This window comes from Nannobrachium achirus, assembly GCF_963921795.1.
Source record: "Nannobrachium achirus genome assembly, chromosome: 17".
NCBI classification, from domain to species: domain Eukaryota; kingdom Metazoa; phylum Chordata; class Actinopteri; order Myctophiformes; family Myctophidae; genus Nannobrachium; species Nannobrachium achirus.
In genome coordinates this window covers 5,595,880-5,613,445 of record NC_137824.1, presented here as the reverse complement: position 1 = coordinate 5,613,445, position 17,566 = coordinate 5,595,880, and the positions used below count along the sequence as shown (strand labels likewise).

Here is a 17,566-nt window from a genome sequence, read left to right as displayed (position 1 = left end):
TGGTGAAAAAGTACTCACATTTGTTAAGTTAAGTAAATGTCCGCGACGCATTGTGAGCTTGTAGATCGGCTATTTTCAAAAGGCCATAATGTGTATGTTTTGTAATTATAATTAAAATCTCCAAAGTATTTTTTTGAATAACTGCAGGATAGTAAAAGTAGGCTACAATGTTTTGCTCTGAGTGTAGTGGAGTAGAAATAAAAGTACTGAAAATGTGAAACACTCCAGTAAAGTAAAAGTACCTCAAAATTGTACTTAAGTACAGTACTTGAGTAAATGTACTTAGTTACTTTACTCCACTGCAATGTTCCGTTCCAACAGTACTCCATGGCTACAGGTAGTGATCGTTCTTGTAATCGTAATAAATATAATGTCCTTTAATCTTTATGCATACTGGATTAAAAGCTGCCATTTGTCGTGAGCTGAGAATGAAAGTGAATTCTGTGCGACGGTGGCTCCCGTCCTCCGTCCCTCCGTCCCACATGCACACATGTGAAACTCATGGGGCTGATTCATCAAGCACTGTGCGGCCAAATTACGCCCATATTTTGATTTTACCGGCATTTAGGACCAGTGTTGGGTGTAACGGCGCTATAACTAACGACGTTACGTATCGCCGTTAGGTTTGGTGGTAGCGGAGTAACTTAACAAGTTACTTCTGCAATTTAGTAGGATCGTTACCAGTTACATTTCCCAAAAAATAGCGGCGTTAATTTGGTATTTAAGACCTATAATTCCCTGTTTTTTCTGTTGCCACAAAGGAAAAATAAATCCATCTGACACATTTGCGCTGTTTCCTGAATGAGCTCTTCTCTCTCTGTCATAGAAGGAGCCTGAAGAGGCATGCATGCACGCATCATGGGCATTTTTACACGGAAACATGTGACCAACCAGAAATGTGTTGCCAGCCTGTGGTGGTTGCGTAGTCATTCTACAGTTTACGACAGGCTACGAAATTTGGTGTAACTTGGGGTTACTTGCGGTCATCTGACTATTAGCGAGTCAAGAAGAACTTTTTGCGTGTCTTGTTTACTTTAATTTACATGGCAGGGCTTGAGTAAGGCTGTGGAAGGATTCACACTATTTTTGGATTTACTTGGTGAAAGGAATAAAGGATAGATCAACGTCATTACACACAGCTGACAGCCACAACTATCCGGTAGGCTGCACTCTTTTTTATGTTTACCAAACTTTCTCACAGTGGGTTTTAATGGTCGGTAACGGTAACGGGTAGCTTGTTAAGTTACAATTGTCATTGGGTAGCGGAGTAACGTAACGGATTAGTTTTTCAAGTCAGTAACTAAAGTAAACTAACGAGTTACTTCAAAATGTAACGATGCCCAACACTGTTTAGGACAATTCCCAAGTTAGGGGTCAGATTCAGCAAAGTTTTTAGTCGGGAATTTAGGCTCGAAATACGTTGGTAAATACGCCACCTCAGACCATGGTGCAAATCTTGCGTGTATTTAGAATGATTATTTCTTCATGCTAAATCAATTTTTAAAAAAATCTAATAAAATATGTATGTTCCTGTAATGATGAAATTAGACAATCGTGTGCACTGCAGTCGCTCTTGCAGAAGACGGCACAGTCGCCTCCTTGCCGCTGTTTCTCTTCCCCGTTTCTCTTCCCCGCATGAAAACGACTGCCCGTGCGCATCCATTTGGTTTAATTTTACGCTCTCAAGAGTTAAGGATCTATAATAAGGGTCTGTTTGGTTACCAACTCTCCTTCATTTAACAGGAGACACCTGGGTTGAGACCCACTGCGGTACTCACTACTGTATTTGCCACTAGCCTGTATTCTTACCTCTGATGAAGAATAAAGCATATCCTATGTGGTCATTGTGACACTGGTATGTTTTTCTTTCCATTGTCTTCCTCGCACGGTCAAGTTCAAGTTCCTAGTCTGCCGGCGAGAAGGAGGGGGGCGACCGACACTCCCTTGTATTATGGGCTTTTAATTTATAATAGCCTACTGTAGAGTTGACTACTTTAGGCCTAGCCTATATTGATCACATCATCACATGAACGCTACTCACACTAACAAAATAAGTCTTACCTTGGTCTGATATAAACTCAGCACAATCATTGATTTGCCACCTTTACAACAATAGTGAGGTGCCTGGACACTCAGTCATTTCAAATTTGTGTTAAAGTTTATTTTTCACTTCCAATTTGTAGATTATGGTCTATAGAACAATTTTGGTTCGAGTGTCAAGACACCAGATTGAAGGAAAATATATATTTTTTACCCTATTAACTCTTATACCGCTTTGGACGTTCCTGTTTGCCCCAATTCTCAAGAGACCTCCGCGCCAATACGGCGCTCGTTCGCGTTCGTTCGTTTGTTCGTTTACCTTGTTGAAGCTGATGAGGGGTCGCGCCGCCGTGTACTGTAAACACAATTTTCCGCGGTGATGGTGTAAAAAATCCATTATGCGTTAACATCAACGGAGACCAATTCACTTCCTTGTTGATTTCTCTGGCTGTGAGGCTCTGTGGCCAGTGACTGGTCTGAATGTACGGCAACACATAACAGGCAAATTCACATTCATTCTCGCATGACGCCGCCCTCTGCTGCCTGGCAGACCAAAGTGCACTATTGCACAATAAAAAAAATAAAAATAAAAAAAATAAAAAAGAATGTCTATCTATCTACTATAACGTCGCAAAGGTAAGCCGCTTTTTGATGGCACCAGACCCAATAAATAAATAAATAATCTGGCAGTAGGAGAGTTAACATAACCAAAATCGGAATTAAGATTTTTTTACACGTCTTAATTTTCCCACAATTGCTTGTGCAATATATTTTTCTATTGCTATATCAAGTCAATACTGTGTGAGGAATCAACTGGAGTCAAATATTTGTTTTGAATATTCTGATATTTCACACAAATTAGACAATAACATGATTATTACACTCAACATCAACAATACAGTTACATTTGTTTTAACTGTACAACAATATAGTACCATTGGCTTTAACAACTACTAGAACAATATTTTAACAAAGAATAAACATTCTAATCTAATATACAGTCTGCTCTGGTCTAGCAAGTACTCACAAGTACATTTGCACAGACGTGTGCATTTCAACATTACTTTCATGCAACTGCACCGAGTGCAGGTTGGCATACAAGCACGTTTACAAGTGCACTTCACACTTTAATATATTCTTGGCAAGGGGCAGAGTGGTCCAAATGGGACCACTAATCCCATAATCAGTGGGACTGTGGACGGTCATCATGGACCTGAATGAATGAATGAATGACATAGTACTACAATACATATTCATGCAGATACATAGTTATGTGTTTTCGCCCAGGCGCTTGCTTGGAAGACGTTTCTGTTCAGATGTTGATCCAAAGCATCAGTTGGGGGGGAATCCTTTCCACGTCCCTAGTTTTATGTGAGAATTGTGTCATTCGAACATGATCAACATCATTGCCCACTTTTTTCAGCTTTGGAGATGCTTGTGTTGGAGTGTCAGTGAGGGTTACAAATTCTTCCATCAGGGATGGCACTTTGCGCATCACCTTGTAGCAGGATCGCTTACCCTGCCATGGATTTGAATGACGATGTGCTGTCTGAGTCAGTGAATGCATGGATAGAGCCATGCCCTTGCATGTTGTCATGCCCAGGTTTGTGGCGATGGCATTCAAGGAGATCATTCTAGTAATCTTTCCAGCTTTGAAGGAGATCCAGATTTCCGCGGCCACATTCAGAGCCTGGATGTGATTTCTGTCGAGGAGGTTTCTGTTCAGGAGGAGTTAGTTGTGCCAATTGTTTATGACTTTTGTTATTGATTGTGGAGTAGAGGTCTTCACGGGGGCCCCGACCCCGAAATTACCCGAGGACCCGAGAGACCCGTACCGGGTTCGGTCAGTGTTTTATCAGAATCACTCGGAGCCGGGTTGGAAACGGTCGCATTTCCCTCGGAACACTTCGGACACGGGACTGTAATCATCATGTGTATAACCCGAGAGGACCCGTACTGTGTGTGTGACGTGTGTGTACGTTCTGCTTTTTATGCAAGCAAGCAATCAATCAATGTGTGTGTGTGCGCGCTGGCGTGCGCTGCAGCTGCGCTATGATCAGGATACGGAACGGACTGGAGTTGAGTTTAACTTGAGTGCTGTGCTATGTTTAGGCTGACCTACGATCAGATGCAGGTCCGTTATTAGCCGCGAGGCAGCGACATGAAGAATGGCTGTAACTGTGAGTTGATAATGCTGGTCTAAGATTTGGTTTGTTTTTGTAAGTTGATTATTTCGGAACCGGTCGGAATCGGTCGAAATTTGACGGTACTTTTCGATTTCGGTTTGCTTTTTGGATGTCTACATTACTGCAGGTGATCAAGTCCACCACATTGGAAACAGTCCACCAATGGATCAATGCAACCATGAGGAAGCTGACACTTGTGTCCTAGTAGGCCTACATCTTCTCTATGCCCTCCAAACATCAGCACTTGGGATGGTGCATACTGGTGACACAGATGTTGTTGTATTGCGTCTGTGTAATTTTCATCACATCCAGGCTCTGAATGCGGCCATCTCTCTCTAGGTCGTCCTCAGACGAGCCTTCCATCGTCGCTTCCAGTCATCCCGGTTTTCCATACATCCGGCCAGCTTGCTGGTGCTTTGCGCTCCTACGTCTTTCTTGAGTACATCCACATACCGGTATGTTAGTGTGGGACGTCCTCGTGACCGGTGTTGGTTCCCACAGCACCAGTTTGCTGGCTGGCAGCTCCTGGTGTCTTTGTCAGTGTCCTGCAAGTCTCATTCTCCTGGCTGCTATTTTATCACTCACCCTTAAAATGTGGAACTCTTGCTGATGTTGAGCACTACACATAACATTCTGGTGTAGCACCCGTCTAGAGACTTCTGCAGAGCAAGGTCCAGCATTCACTGCCATATAGGAGAACAGACTCTAACATCGCATAGAAGAAGCTGAGTTTGGTTTGTCGGGGGAGGTTTGAGTTCCATACACTAGCCATGCCATTAAGGGCCCTCCATGCAAGTGCCTTCCTCACTTAAAGATCTTGCTCTGTTGAGTTGACCCATGAGCCCAGGTACTTGAAGTCCTTGACTCCCTTCAGAGCAGTGCCTCCTGTTGAATGACACAATCCTCACAGAAAACTAGGGATGTGGAAATAATTCCACCCCCAACTGATGCTTTGGATCAACATCTGAACAGTCTTCCAAGCAAGTGCCTGGGCAACAGCACATATGCATGTATCTGCATATGTGTAGTACTCTACAATCAAAACCTCCACCGGCTGTCAGTCTGTCTGTCAGTCACACGTCACACTTTTGCCCTACTCATATCTCCGCCACCGTTGCCCCGATCCATGCCAAACATTGCACACACACTCCTTGGTTGCAAAACCACAACCTCCACCCCTCATTTCTCCCATGGCCCTCTTCTAGCATCACCATGAGGCCGATTCTTTCAAAACACATTTTTGGACACTGCTCCAACAGATTCTGCCCTAAAATCACACAAAGCGGTACACAGTATCTCTATAGTCATGTCATCAACATTGATCAGTCCCATTTCCCATATTCCCTCCTGATTGGCTACCTTTGCCTTCTAAAGTTTGTGTATGCGACATGACAGTCACTTATCTCCCGATTAGGGAGTCTTACTGGTTCATTCAGGTCCATGATGCCCGTCCACAGTCCCACTGATTATGGGATTAGTGGTCCCATTTGGACCACTCTGCCCCTTGCCAAGGATATATTAAAGTGTGAAGTGCACTTGTAAAAGTGCTTGTATGCCAACCTGCACTCGGTGCAGTTACATGAAGGAAAAGTTGAAATGCACACATCTGTGCAAATGTAGGCCTACTTGTGAGAACTAGCTAGACCAGAGCAGACTGTATATAGGTGTTAGATTTATTTTGTCTTTGTTAAAATATTGTTCTAGTAGTTGTTAAAGCCAATGTCACTATATTGTGTTACAGGAAAAAAAATGTAACCGTATTGTTTTGTATGAGTAAAGTCTCCATGGCGTGACTAATCAATAGGAAAAAAAAGTCATTTTGGGGGTGAACTACTCCTTTAACATTAACAAAGTGTAAAAAAGGCCAATATGTATTAAATTCCTTTATTACTGTGGGAGAGTGCAATCATTCAATGAACCAAGCAACAATGGTGAACACCAAAAGAACAGTATTGCAGCCAGGCCTGCCAGGTCATTTTGAAGATTTTTGGAGGGGCGCTACCCACACGTTTGGCTGTGTTACTCATTCCATGAATGCCTGATGCTTACAAACTGTACCTTGTTGTAAAGGTGACGAATCAACAATAAAAATGATATAAAACACAATACAAATTGGTATTATGAAAGGAGAGATATAATGGACCGAAGTCAAGTTTCCTTTCTTTTTGTGCTGAGTTTATATGAAATGTTGCTGTTCCGATGTAGGACAGTGATGAAATATTAATCCCCCCCCCAAAAAAAAAATAATAATAAAAATAAAATAAATCAGTCCAATGGAAATGGGTCAGCCAATAAAAGCGAATAAATTATGACGTTCTGGTCCATTGTCCTCCAAGTTAACATTTTCCCCTGCCGCTTAGTCTCGCGTAGCCAGACAACTATTCCACAATCTCCGAGTGCTATATATAGTGTCTGGAACTAGCAATAGAAGCTGGCATTTCCATTCACAAAAATATATTTTAAAATGTAATTTCTGATGAGCAGCAAGCTAAATATGCTTCATGATTTGTATTTATAAACTGATGAATGTGTGCGATGTGAGACTCATCTTACTACGTTATTCCAGACTTTATGACGGGAGCATTTCCAAATTGCGGAATCAACATTCTGGCCACGCGAGACTAAAACGTCCATTGTATTAGCATTAGCCCACAAAACAAACTGTCTATGAACTCTGTGTGTAAATTCCTCCCGTTTCACAACGTGCCAGCTGTAGCTCTTTACAGACTGTTGTGCAAAGACAACCTCTGACAGAACTTAAAATGAAGATTTGTTCAATGCAAACTTATAACACAAAGTGTCTCAGTATCACGTTCAGTCTCTGTTTGTGTTGTTTGTTTGTGTCACTCTTCTACTTCTAGTGACATCATCACATTGCGCGTTCTTCTTCTGCAGTTATATAATGTCATAGGACTGAAAAGGTGCGCCACCTACTACTTTAAGACGAACTAACTACACTAATTTGAATGACACCCGCAGATGGAAACAGGTGTAACGGGTTGGGAGCGTTTCGCTGTTACTACATGTCATCTTTTCGACACCCGACTCTAACCCTCACCCTAACCTTAACCTCCGTGGAGTGAGTTGCTAACCCTCCGGTCGAAATGATGGGCATTCGCAAAAGCGAGATTTCCCCTAACGGGTGTGCCTAGCTCTACAGTCTAACTGGCTGGCTGCACATCCGTTAACCCCTGATGACCTCTGCGTTGTGTTCTGGTGGTGGTGTAGGAAGGAGGGACACAGACCACAGGTTGCTGCTGGTTGCACTTTTACTGGCAATAGATTGGTGGCGCTGTACAGTCAAAATAAAAACACACACTGTGAATATGCAGTCTTCCAGGTACACAGGTTCAGCTACTGTACACACAGAAACCCTGTGACATTGGGAAACACATGTCTTCTATAAACATTGCAAAAGCATTTACAACTTTATATTCAACCACAAGACACCTCTGCATAATCACAAGCTTAATAGTAACATTTGTAGTTGCATACTGTTGTGTATCAGTAGTTTCAAAACAAAATAAAAACATGAACTCTGATGGAGCAAACACAGCATACCTCCTCCTCTCAGTGAATCCAGCATTTTTGTTTTCTTCTTTTTGTTTTGTTTGTTTCTTTTGTCAAGTGATCTGTTGTCTAATGTCTTTGTCCTTTTTTTCCTCTGATTTTGATTTTGTGTTTTAGTTTTGTTGTCATTATTGTCTTTCTGTTTTGTTTTGCTCTTGTTGTCTTTTATTTTTCCTTGATTTGTTTCAGTTTGTTTGTTGTCATTATATTTTCTTCTAGTGTGAAGCTACTGAATGACACAAAGGGTAGGCACAATAAGCTTAAGCTTCAGCTCCTTGTCTGTTTATTATTTATGTGAATGAGATGAATGAAAATGTGTTGCATTATTCCAATGACCAAAAATAAAACTACTACTACTACTAACTACTACTACTAGCATGAACTGAAAAGCAGGCACAGCTGTGTGACGTCATTAGCTCTCGACTGCAGTAAGTCTTAACTCATACCCTGCCAAAACGACGGCCTTCCCTGCCAATCGTTTTTCAAAAAAAAAAATAATAATAAATTGGACCTCCAACAATGTATTAGGCATGATCGCGATCGCGAAATTGCATGTTTAACCCCCGTCTTTTAGCACATTTCTGATCATTCGCCTCCTATTTTCGAATAAGCTTCATGGAAACACAATTAATGTTACTGAACAAACACTATAGCAATGACTGCTGTCACAATATAGAGCTATTTAACACTGTTACTGAACAAACACACTAGCAATGATTACTGTCACAATATAGAGCTATTTAGCACTGTTACTGAACAAACGCTCTATAGCAATGATTACTGTCACAATGCAGAGCTATTTAACACTGTTACTGAACAAACACTCTATAGCAATGATTACTGTCACAATATAGAGCTATTTAACACTGTTACTGAACAAACACTGCAATGATTACTGTCACAATATAGAGCTATTTAACACTGTTACTGAACAAACTCTCTATATCAAAGATTACTATCACAATATATCTGCCATTCATTTTCCCCATAGACTTTTATCAGTATCTTAGGTTTTTGGATTTGTCACAAAGACAACATACTTCATTAATTCAAGGTCTTCGTGGAGAGTTATTGAAATAGTAATAATAATCTTAAAGTAAATTATTGCTTTAAGCCTGGGGTTCCTATATTTAGGTGAAAATATCAGATCTACAAGCTGACAAGGCATCTCATTTTCAATGCAGCCTGGTGTGAGCTTAGATCATCTTCTGCTGTTGTACTGGGAACTGACCAGTAAAACCACAGTCTTCTACTGTTGTACTGGGAGCTGACCAGTACAACCATAATCTAGTCGCGTCGCAGTGAGCTTGTAGATTGGTTAGTTTCCAGAACATCTTTGCTCAAGTGAGGTTTTTAGCACACAGCTAAATAATAAGTCCCGGTCAGAAGACCCTGTTGTTGACTGCTTTAAATGTTCACATTGACTGAAATAATCTTCTCTCCACAGCTAAAGGTGTGATTTACATTCCACCACAAGGAGTCCTTCGCCTGCTTCCAGATCCCAGCTCTGTTACTGAACCCATCACTAGCATCCTGTGGAAACATGGACCCAATAAAGCAGCAGAATGGGATCAGGTTCTTGGTCCTGGTGTGGATTACTACGGGACATTTAAAAAACGCACAGAACTGGGTAAAGAAACTGGACAGTTGGTCATCAACAATATGACCATAGAAGATGGTGGAGAATACTCTGTGCACATCAACGGTCGACTGCTGTACAAGACTTACATGGTTAAACAGATGAGTGAGTATGAACTGTGTCTATGAAGGTCATGTGTCATCATGGGTCTATCATAATTAAGTGTGCCTGCCATGCAATGGCAAAACACTTATTGTAATCCACCATACTTAGTTCACAATAATAATAATGATCTTGCAAATTTCTGCACGTAATAACTGCTGCACAATTTACACCACCCCCGCCATATATATATATATATATATATATATATATATGTGTCAAAATTATCGCGTTAACGGCGGTAATTAATTTTTGGGATTAATTGCGCTAAAATATTTAACGCAATTGACGCATGAACCGGCCCATTCACTGCAGCCGAGAACACAGCCTGCCCTGCAACGCATCCTGCTCCCCCCTCCACACACACTCAGTCACTGAGCAGACAGCAGAGAGGGGGAGACGATAGCTGCCTGAAAAAAGTTGTTAAAACCGCTTGGAAACCATTCGCTGCCACTGGATTAATAACTGATCATCAATACATCTCAAATAGGGATCTACTACTACCTTTGAATGTTCAATTGGAGAGGACAACAGCAACACATTGAAATCCACGTTTTTAGGCTCCAACTGCTTGCATTAGATCCAGAGAAATGGTTGCGATGTGATGCGTGATCATTTGTCTTCAACACTGCGCATATTTGCCAGCTATCCTAGGCTGTGTAACATAGGTTAACGAGGCTTGTTGACCCTGATTTGACCGGGATTTGACATAGGCAATAGGCACAGTTCTGGCTTGTGCTGCGTCTGTCGACTGAATGAATTATCTGTAGCCCAGATATATTGTGGGGTGGCATAGCTCAGGGGTAGAGAAACCGTTTTAAGAGCATGAAGGGTTCCCAGTTCGAATCCGGGCTCCCCCTGAGTTAATGTCGAAGGGTCCTTGGGCAAGACTCTGAACCCCACATTGCTCCCGATGAGCTGGTTGGTGCCTTGCATGGTTTCCTCCGCCACCGGTGTATGAATGTGTGCGTGAATGGGTGAATGTGCCCAATCTCTGTAAAGCGCTTTGGATCATATAAATGCTATATAAATGCACCATTTCTTTTTTTTTATCAAGTAATCATGATCTCCCCCTCCTGCTAAAATTACTTTTAAGTTCCACTTCTCCCCAAAATGTATTTTCCATCATGAATGACAAGCCTATACTATTGTTGCATTTAGGCTCTTTATTAAACTATAAGCCTGTGTTTTATTGCTACACAATAATGGTAAATAAGGTAGCTACTCTAAAATAATCCATCCATCCATCCATCTTCAACCGCTTATCCGGCATCGGGTCACTGGGGTAACAGTTCCAACTGAGATTTCTAGAGTTCCTTAATAATAATAATTAAAATAAACAATACTAATGATTATAATTGCGACCGTCAGGTCGCAGTTACTATGAAAACCTCCACCACCTGTCTGTCTGTCCGTCAGTCTGTCTGTCTGTCACGTCACATCACACTTTTTTGCCCCTATTCATGTGAAATTTTCCACACACAATCCTTGTCTGCCAATCCACAACCTCCACCTTTCCAGGGACCCCCGCAGCTCCAGGGACCCCCGCCAAAAATTTTAAAACACATTTTTGAATACTGCTCCTACAGTTTTTACCCTAAAATCACACAAATCGCTACACAGTATGTCTACACTTATCTCATCGACTTGGATCTGTCCCATATAGCGCCACCATCAGGTCGATTTTTTAACACATTTTTGACCTAAAATCACGCTGCAACCTTACGGTCGCTTATCATACATACATACATACATTCAGTACATACTGTATAAATGTATCCGCCTTATTCCGCCTTTATCTTTCCATTTCCACAACAATATACAGACAGAAATGGCATATTAGTTCATAGTTCGATTCGTGATTAATCATGATTAATTAATTTGTTATCATTTGACAGCCCTAATATATATATATATATATATATATATATATATATATATATATATATATATATACACACACACACACACACAATATGGGTTAGATTATGTTTCATAGAGTCTGTTACTGACTGTAGAACAGCGGTGGCCAGTCTGGCCTGTGTGATGTTTTTCAGAAAAGTAAAAACAAACAACCTTTAATGATGCCACTAACCACCCACTGCTTCTATAGAAAAAGAATATAAATATATCTGCACCATAACCCTTAGATCACACAGCCACCGTTTTGTTTTAACTGCAGTCTGGAGACAACATCAGCACTAAGTTATATTCATTGTGTTTCCTCAACAGAGGAAGTCCCAAAGCCACTGGTGAACACCAGGGAACCTTGTGATTTTAACTCCACCAGCTGTGAAGTGGTCTGTTTGCCTGCGCGTGAGGACGTCACAGAGTCAGGGCCAGTCACCTATCTCTGGAAGAAAGATGAAGGGGAATGGATGGTGTCTGACTCCGGACCAAACTCTAATCGGCTGATTGTCACCAAGGATAAAGATGGGAAAGTTAAAACATTAACATGTGAAGTGAAGAACGAGTTCAGCATGGAGCGGAGTGTTCCTCAACTCAACCTGCTTTATGAAGGTATGTAGTTTACTACATCATGTGAACACATTGAATCACTGTTGCAGTCTTCATCATGAAGGTATGTAGTTTACTACATCATGTGAACACATTGAATCACTGTTACAGTCTTTATCATGAAGGTATGTAGTTTACTACACCATGTGAACACATTGAATCACTGTTACAGTCTTTATCATGAAGGTATGTAGTTTACTACATCATGTGAACACATTGAATCACTGTTACAGTCTTTATCATGAAGGTGTAGTTTACTACATCATGTGAACACATTGAATCACTGTTACAGTCTGCAGTGTTGACCTTTTGACATATTTAGGCTCCTAACACAGAAATCATAAAACCTCTACTCCTACACTCAAAGTAATAGGAAATACTTTGTTTTGTTGTTACTTTTGGATCAATGTATGAATTAATGTATTAGTTAACTGTGTAAAGTAAAGCATTACACGCCTCTGCTTCGCCTCAGGATTTAATTATCCTGTCAGGATTATTTCTCAAGGTCAATAATTATCCCTTCATAAAGTCTAGTCTTCATCCATGTGTGAAGCTGCTTTTAAATGAACTCAGAACAAACATTACAGTACATTTATATGGAGATCAGGAATCAAACCTGTGACCACAGGACTGTAACCTTTTTAACTCCCCTGTTGATTTGATGGATTTCATTGTATAATGTTTACAGTTGTGACATACCTGTGTAATTCAGAGGATATGCTTCCCACAGAGGGAGGATCAACTGGAGCAGTGATTGGAGTGATCTTTACACTGATCATCATCTCAGTGGCAGCAGGACTGGGATATAATTACTGGAAGAAGAAGAAGAAGCACCCTGGTGAGTCTTTTTCATACCTTTGTGAAGTTGGCACCTCATATGATGAAAACATGAATATAAATTCTTTAGTAATTTCGATATTTTACACACAACCACTGTTTAGTACTCCTGCTATGTAACTTTGTTCTACTAGAGTAGTACTGGTGCTCTACACCGCCCTCTGAAGGGAACGCCACTGTACTGCTAGCTAGGGCTGTCCTCAACTCAGGATTTATGAAGTCGATGGTTCCGCGCTTATGAAGTAAACAGATGAGAGACCGGCATAGGACCTTTACTTTTTGGATATAATGTTCACAAAAGGCAAGAAGCGTTCGAGAACGGCGGGGCTTTATGTTTTACTACAGACTAGTGGCCTAGCTGCGAGATACGCTATAGCGTTAGCTTCACGCTAGCGCTGGCTGTTTATTATGAGAAGCAGTGGCTAACGGCTAACGCTAACGTTAGCTAGCGCTAGCTGCAGGCTAACGCAGGCATCGTATACACAACTGGAATTGTTGCTCTATTGTTGCTCTTCTACAAGCTCACAACGCGAGGCGGTTAAGCCTGTCAGAACCGTCAGATTATCCTTCTGACTGAAGTTACACAAACACTGATGATGTTACAATTTCGATAGGTCACGAGTTACGGTGTTGCGCACGTGCATTCCCGTAGAGCAACGTGGACTGACGAAAACTGGTGCCCCATCGAACTTTGTGCCTTTGTGGTTAATGTATGTTTTGGACTATTAAAATCAAAATCTACAAAGCAATAACTAAAGTTTAAAACATACATAAACCACTTTAGCCCTATGTTATACCAAGGCTATTTGAAAATAGCCGATCTACAAGCTCACAACGCATTGCGGTGCGACGCGTTGTGAGCTTGTAGATCTGCTATTTTCAAAAATGTTGTACTTTTACTTTTGGTACTTTAAGTACATTTGGATACCAATACTTTTGTACTTTTACTCAAGTAATTTTTTTATTCTGGACTTTTACTTGTAACAGAGTGATTCTACATTGCAGTATTGATACTTTTACTTAATTATAAAATGTAGGTACTTTTGTAATACACTATTTTAGTGAAAAATAAAAACTACAAAAAGAAGAAAATGACAGAATGAGCATATAAGGAGGGGAGGAGGTAGAAAAGACCACTGGCCACTATTTCTGACATGGCTGCAAGCACTATAGCACAATATATGACCACAGGTCTACTACTAAATAGTAGTTTTAAATAATTGTAGTGGAATAAAAGTACATTTGAAGTTGACAGCTATACCACTGTGGGTGTGGTTTGACTTGGGGGGAGTGATTTAGGGGTGTAGGTAAGTACCTATTGTCCCTCCCATTGTCACACCCACTTCTGGCTACCTAGAGGTGTCAAAATGTTCCTTGCATTCAAATGGCTTTTTAAGCACTTTGGGTTTTATGGTGCAACAAGTTTAAAATGTCCATAACTTCTTCAAATATGCTCCAATTTCAACAAATGATACATCATATGAAAGCTTAGATTCTGTACTTGGATAATATGTACAAAGAAGAAAAATGACCAATGCAGACATAAGGAACAAAGTACCAGACCTAGTCACATATTAAGGGTGGGGAAGTTAACACGTTATTAACTAATTAACGCAAAATCCTTTAATCGGCGATATTTTTTTTAACGTGCGATTAACGCGGACCGCGGTAGTGTTTTAAGTTTGAACCTTCGCCCACTCCGTAGTTTGGGGAATCAGGAAGCGAATGCAGCGAGCTAGAGGCTAGTAGTAAACAAACCTGTGAAGTGAGTGCAGTGTGAGCGGCCTGACCACTGAGCAGAATGGAAAACACTAATAGTTCTTCCATTTTGAATGGAAAGTTCAGCTTCAAAGCCCTGCCAGATGGTTCTCTCGACAGGACAAAAGTCATCTGTATTTACTGTAAAGCTGAATTGAGTTACCACCGGAGTACTAGCAGTCTGAAGTACCACTTGTCTGCCAAGCATACAGCTGATGCAGAGAGCCCTACGCCCCCCCCCCCCCCCCCCCCCCCTCCTCGCTTGAGGCAAACCACGCTGGATACGTCTTTGCCACGGAGACCAATGGACTCCTCTACCACCCGTAAACTTTCAACAGCGATCGCCAAATGGGTGGCTACAGCTTGCAGGCCGATTAATATTGTGGAGGACGAGGGTCTGCGTGACATAATACGTATCGCATCCGGTGACTCGACGTACGTATTGCCTTGAGAGACACTATTGTAGTAAGGATCCACGACTTGTATGAAGCAGAGAGAGCCAAAGTGGGGGAGGCTTTGGGGGGGACAAGCTCACCGTCGCTCACAGGCGAACATTGGACTTCATTCAGTAATGACAGCTACCTCGGGGTAACAGGACATTACATTGACGGGGACTGGGAACTACAGTCACATGCGTTGACTGTTATGAAGACGGAAGAGAGGCACTTCGCCAACGCTGTCGCGGAGCACTTCATACTCGTAGCCCGAGCGTGGAACATTGAAAACAAAGTCAGCACGTTGACCACCGACAGTGCACGCAACATGATTGCAGCAGCGAGGGAACTCCCGTTTGAACACATGCCTTGTGCTGCACACATGCTCCAACGATCCATCACAGTTGCTTTACAGAACAGCCCGTTTGATAACGCTCTGGCAAAGTGCAGGAAAGTAGTGGGGCATTTCAAGCACAGCCCACCGAATCAGGCAGAGCTTGAGGAGCAGCAAGTTGAGCATCGTCTAAAAAAAGAGGTGCTCAAACAGGACGTGTCAACTCGATGGAACAGCACCCTGGACATGATCAGGAGTGTTCTGAAAAACCAGGAACCTCTCAGAGCTACCCTGGCCTACATGCAACGAAGGTCGCTATGCCTACAGCAGCTGAGCTGGACAAACTGCAGAAGCTGGAGACAGTGCTGGAGCCCTGCAGGTAAATTATTGATATTTTATTCTAATCTGTAATGTAGTGTGTGTGTGTGTGTGTGTGTGTGTGTGTGTGTGTGTGTGTGTGTGTGTGTGTGTGTGTGTGTGTGTGTGTGTGTGTGTGTGTGTGTGTGTGTGTGTGAGAGAGAGAGAGAGAGAGACAGACAGAGGTAGGGAGAGAAAGGAGACAGACAGACAGAGAGATAGAGAGCGAAAAGGGTCTGTGTGTGTGTGTCTGTGTGTGTGTGTGTGTGTGTGTGTGTGTGTGTGTGTGTGTGTGTGTGTGTGTGTGTGTGTGTGTGTGTGTGTGTGTGTGTGTGTGAGTGTGTGTGTGTGTGTGTGCGTGAGAGAGAGAGCGAGAGCGAGAGAGAGAGATGGGGGCAGTGAGAGAGATGAGGAAGGGGCAAGAGAGGTGAATCCTCAGCCCTTGTGTGGGTGAATGTAACATATTTCTAACATTTTCTCTCTATTACTGCAGGTACATCACTGAACTTCTCGGAGGAGAGAAGTTTGTGTCGTGCTCAGTGGTGCTGCCAGCCTTTTGCCATCTCTCCAGAGTCATGGAGGTTTCCGAGGATGACCCAGCGTACCTGATTAAATTCAAGGAGACCTTGTCAGCTGACCTGGAGCAACGCAAGACCAACACAAACATGAAATGGCTGAAGGTTGCAACAGCTCTGGACCCGAGGTTTAAGGAACTGAAGTGCATGCCAAAACCTGACAGGGCTGAGGTGTGGGGTTCTATCACTGCCTTGCTCAGGCAGGAGAGGCCTGCACAGCCAGAACCCACACAGGTCTCAATGCAGTCCTCCTCTTCATCGTCTGAGCCCCCCAAGAAGAGATCGGAGACCATGAAGGGGCACACAGCTTGCTGGCCAGCCTTGCACGCAAGTACTTGGCAACACCTGCCACCTCCGTGCCATGCGAGCGATTGTTTTCACTGTCTGGGCATGTTGTTCAGAAGAAGCGAGCCTCCCTGTCTCCTGAAAATGTCAATAGGCTTGTCTGTTTGAGCAACTGGCTCAGTCCAAAGAAAAAATAACTGTGTTGTTTCATGTTCATTTTGTCTGATAAAAAAGAAGATGAGAGACTGGATGTTTCAGTCTCTACTGAATACTATGACTATGGGTGACTATGGATGACTATGGGACAGACTATGGGTCTGACAATGGCTGACTGTGGATGACTATATGGGACTGACAAAGAATGACTATGGGACTGACTATGGATGACTAAACAACTGTTTATTATAGGCTACAGCCTAACTGCACTATACAGTTATAATTTGAGTCCTGTTCTGTATTGCACTCCCCCTGTTTGATGCACACTTTATTTATTGATTTTATTTAATTTATTTTGTGTTAATGGCTGCTGAAAGAAAAGTTCAAGTTTAAGGTGAAGTGCTAGTAACTTTTATTTGAGTGTGTTAGTAATCATTACTATGTAATGTTACAGTTATGCCCATCTGTTATTTGTTGGGCTTGAGTATAATTTCAGCTTTTTTTTCTCTTCTTTTTACAATGTGCACCTTCTTTTTTACATCTTTAGTTACTTGGAGATTCTGAACAGTATTTGTTATTGTTGCAATAATAATTAATAAACATGCTGTATTTGCAGAAAGAAAGTATGCGTCTACTACTCCCATATTGATCTGAGTAAAAATATCTGTTTACGGTAGATTTAGAGAAGATAAAAAATATGCGATTAATTTGCGATTAATCGTAATTAACTATGGACAATCGTGCGATTAATTCGATTAAATATTTTAAGCCCTAAT

At 41.9% G+C, this 17,566-nt stretch overlaps 1 protein-coding gene across 1 annotated transcript in view; it reads left to right on the top strand.

Moving 5' to 3' along the window:
* LOC308301979 (uncharacterized protein) overlaps nucleotides 1–17,566 on the top strand; it is a gene marked incomplete at its 3' end in the record, with an annotated part of 91,491 nt that overhangs the window by 31,201 nt on the left and 42,724 nt on the right. Inside the window, exons 3-5 of the mRNA XM_080746124.1 lie at nucleotides 9,244–9,540; nucleotides 11,770–12,057; nucleotides 12,785–12,892. Coding sequence (XP_080602250.1) covers nucleotides 9,244–9,540; nucleotides 11,770–12,057; nucleotides 12,785–12,892 — 693 coding nt within the window. The remainder of the gene's footprint in view (nucleotides 1–9,243; nucleotides 9,541–11,769; nucleotides 12,058–12,784; nucleotides 12,893–17,566) is intronic.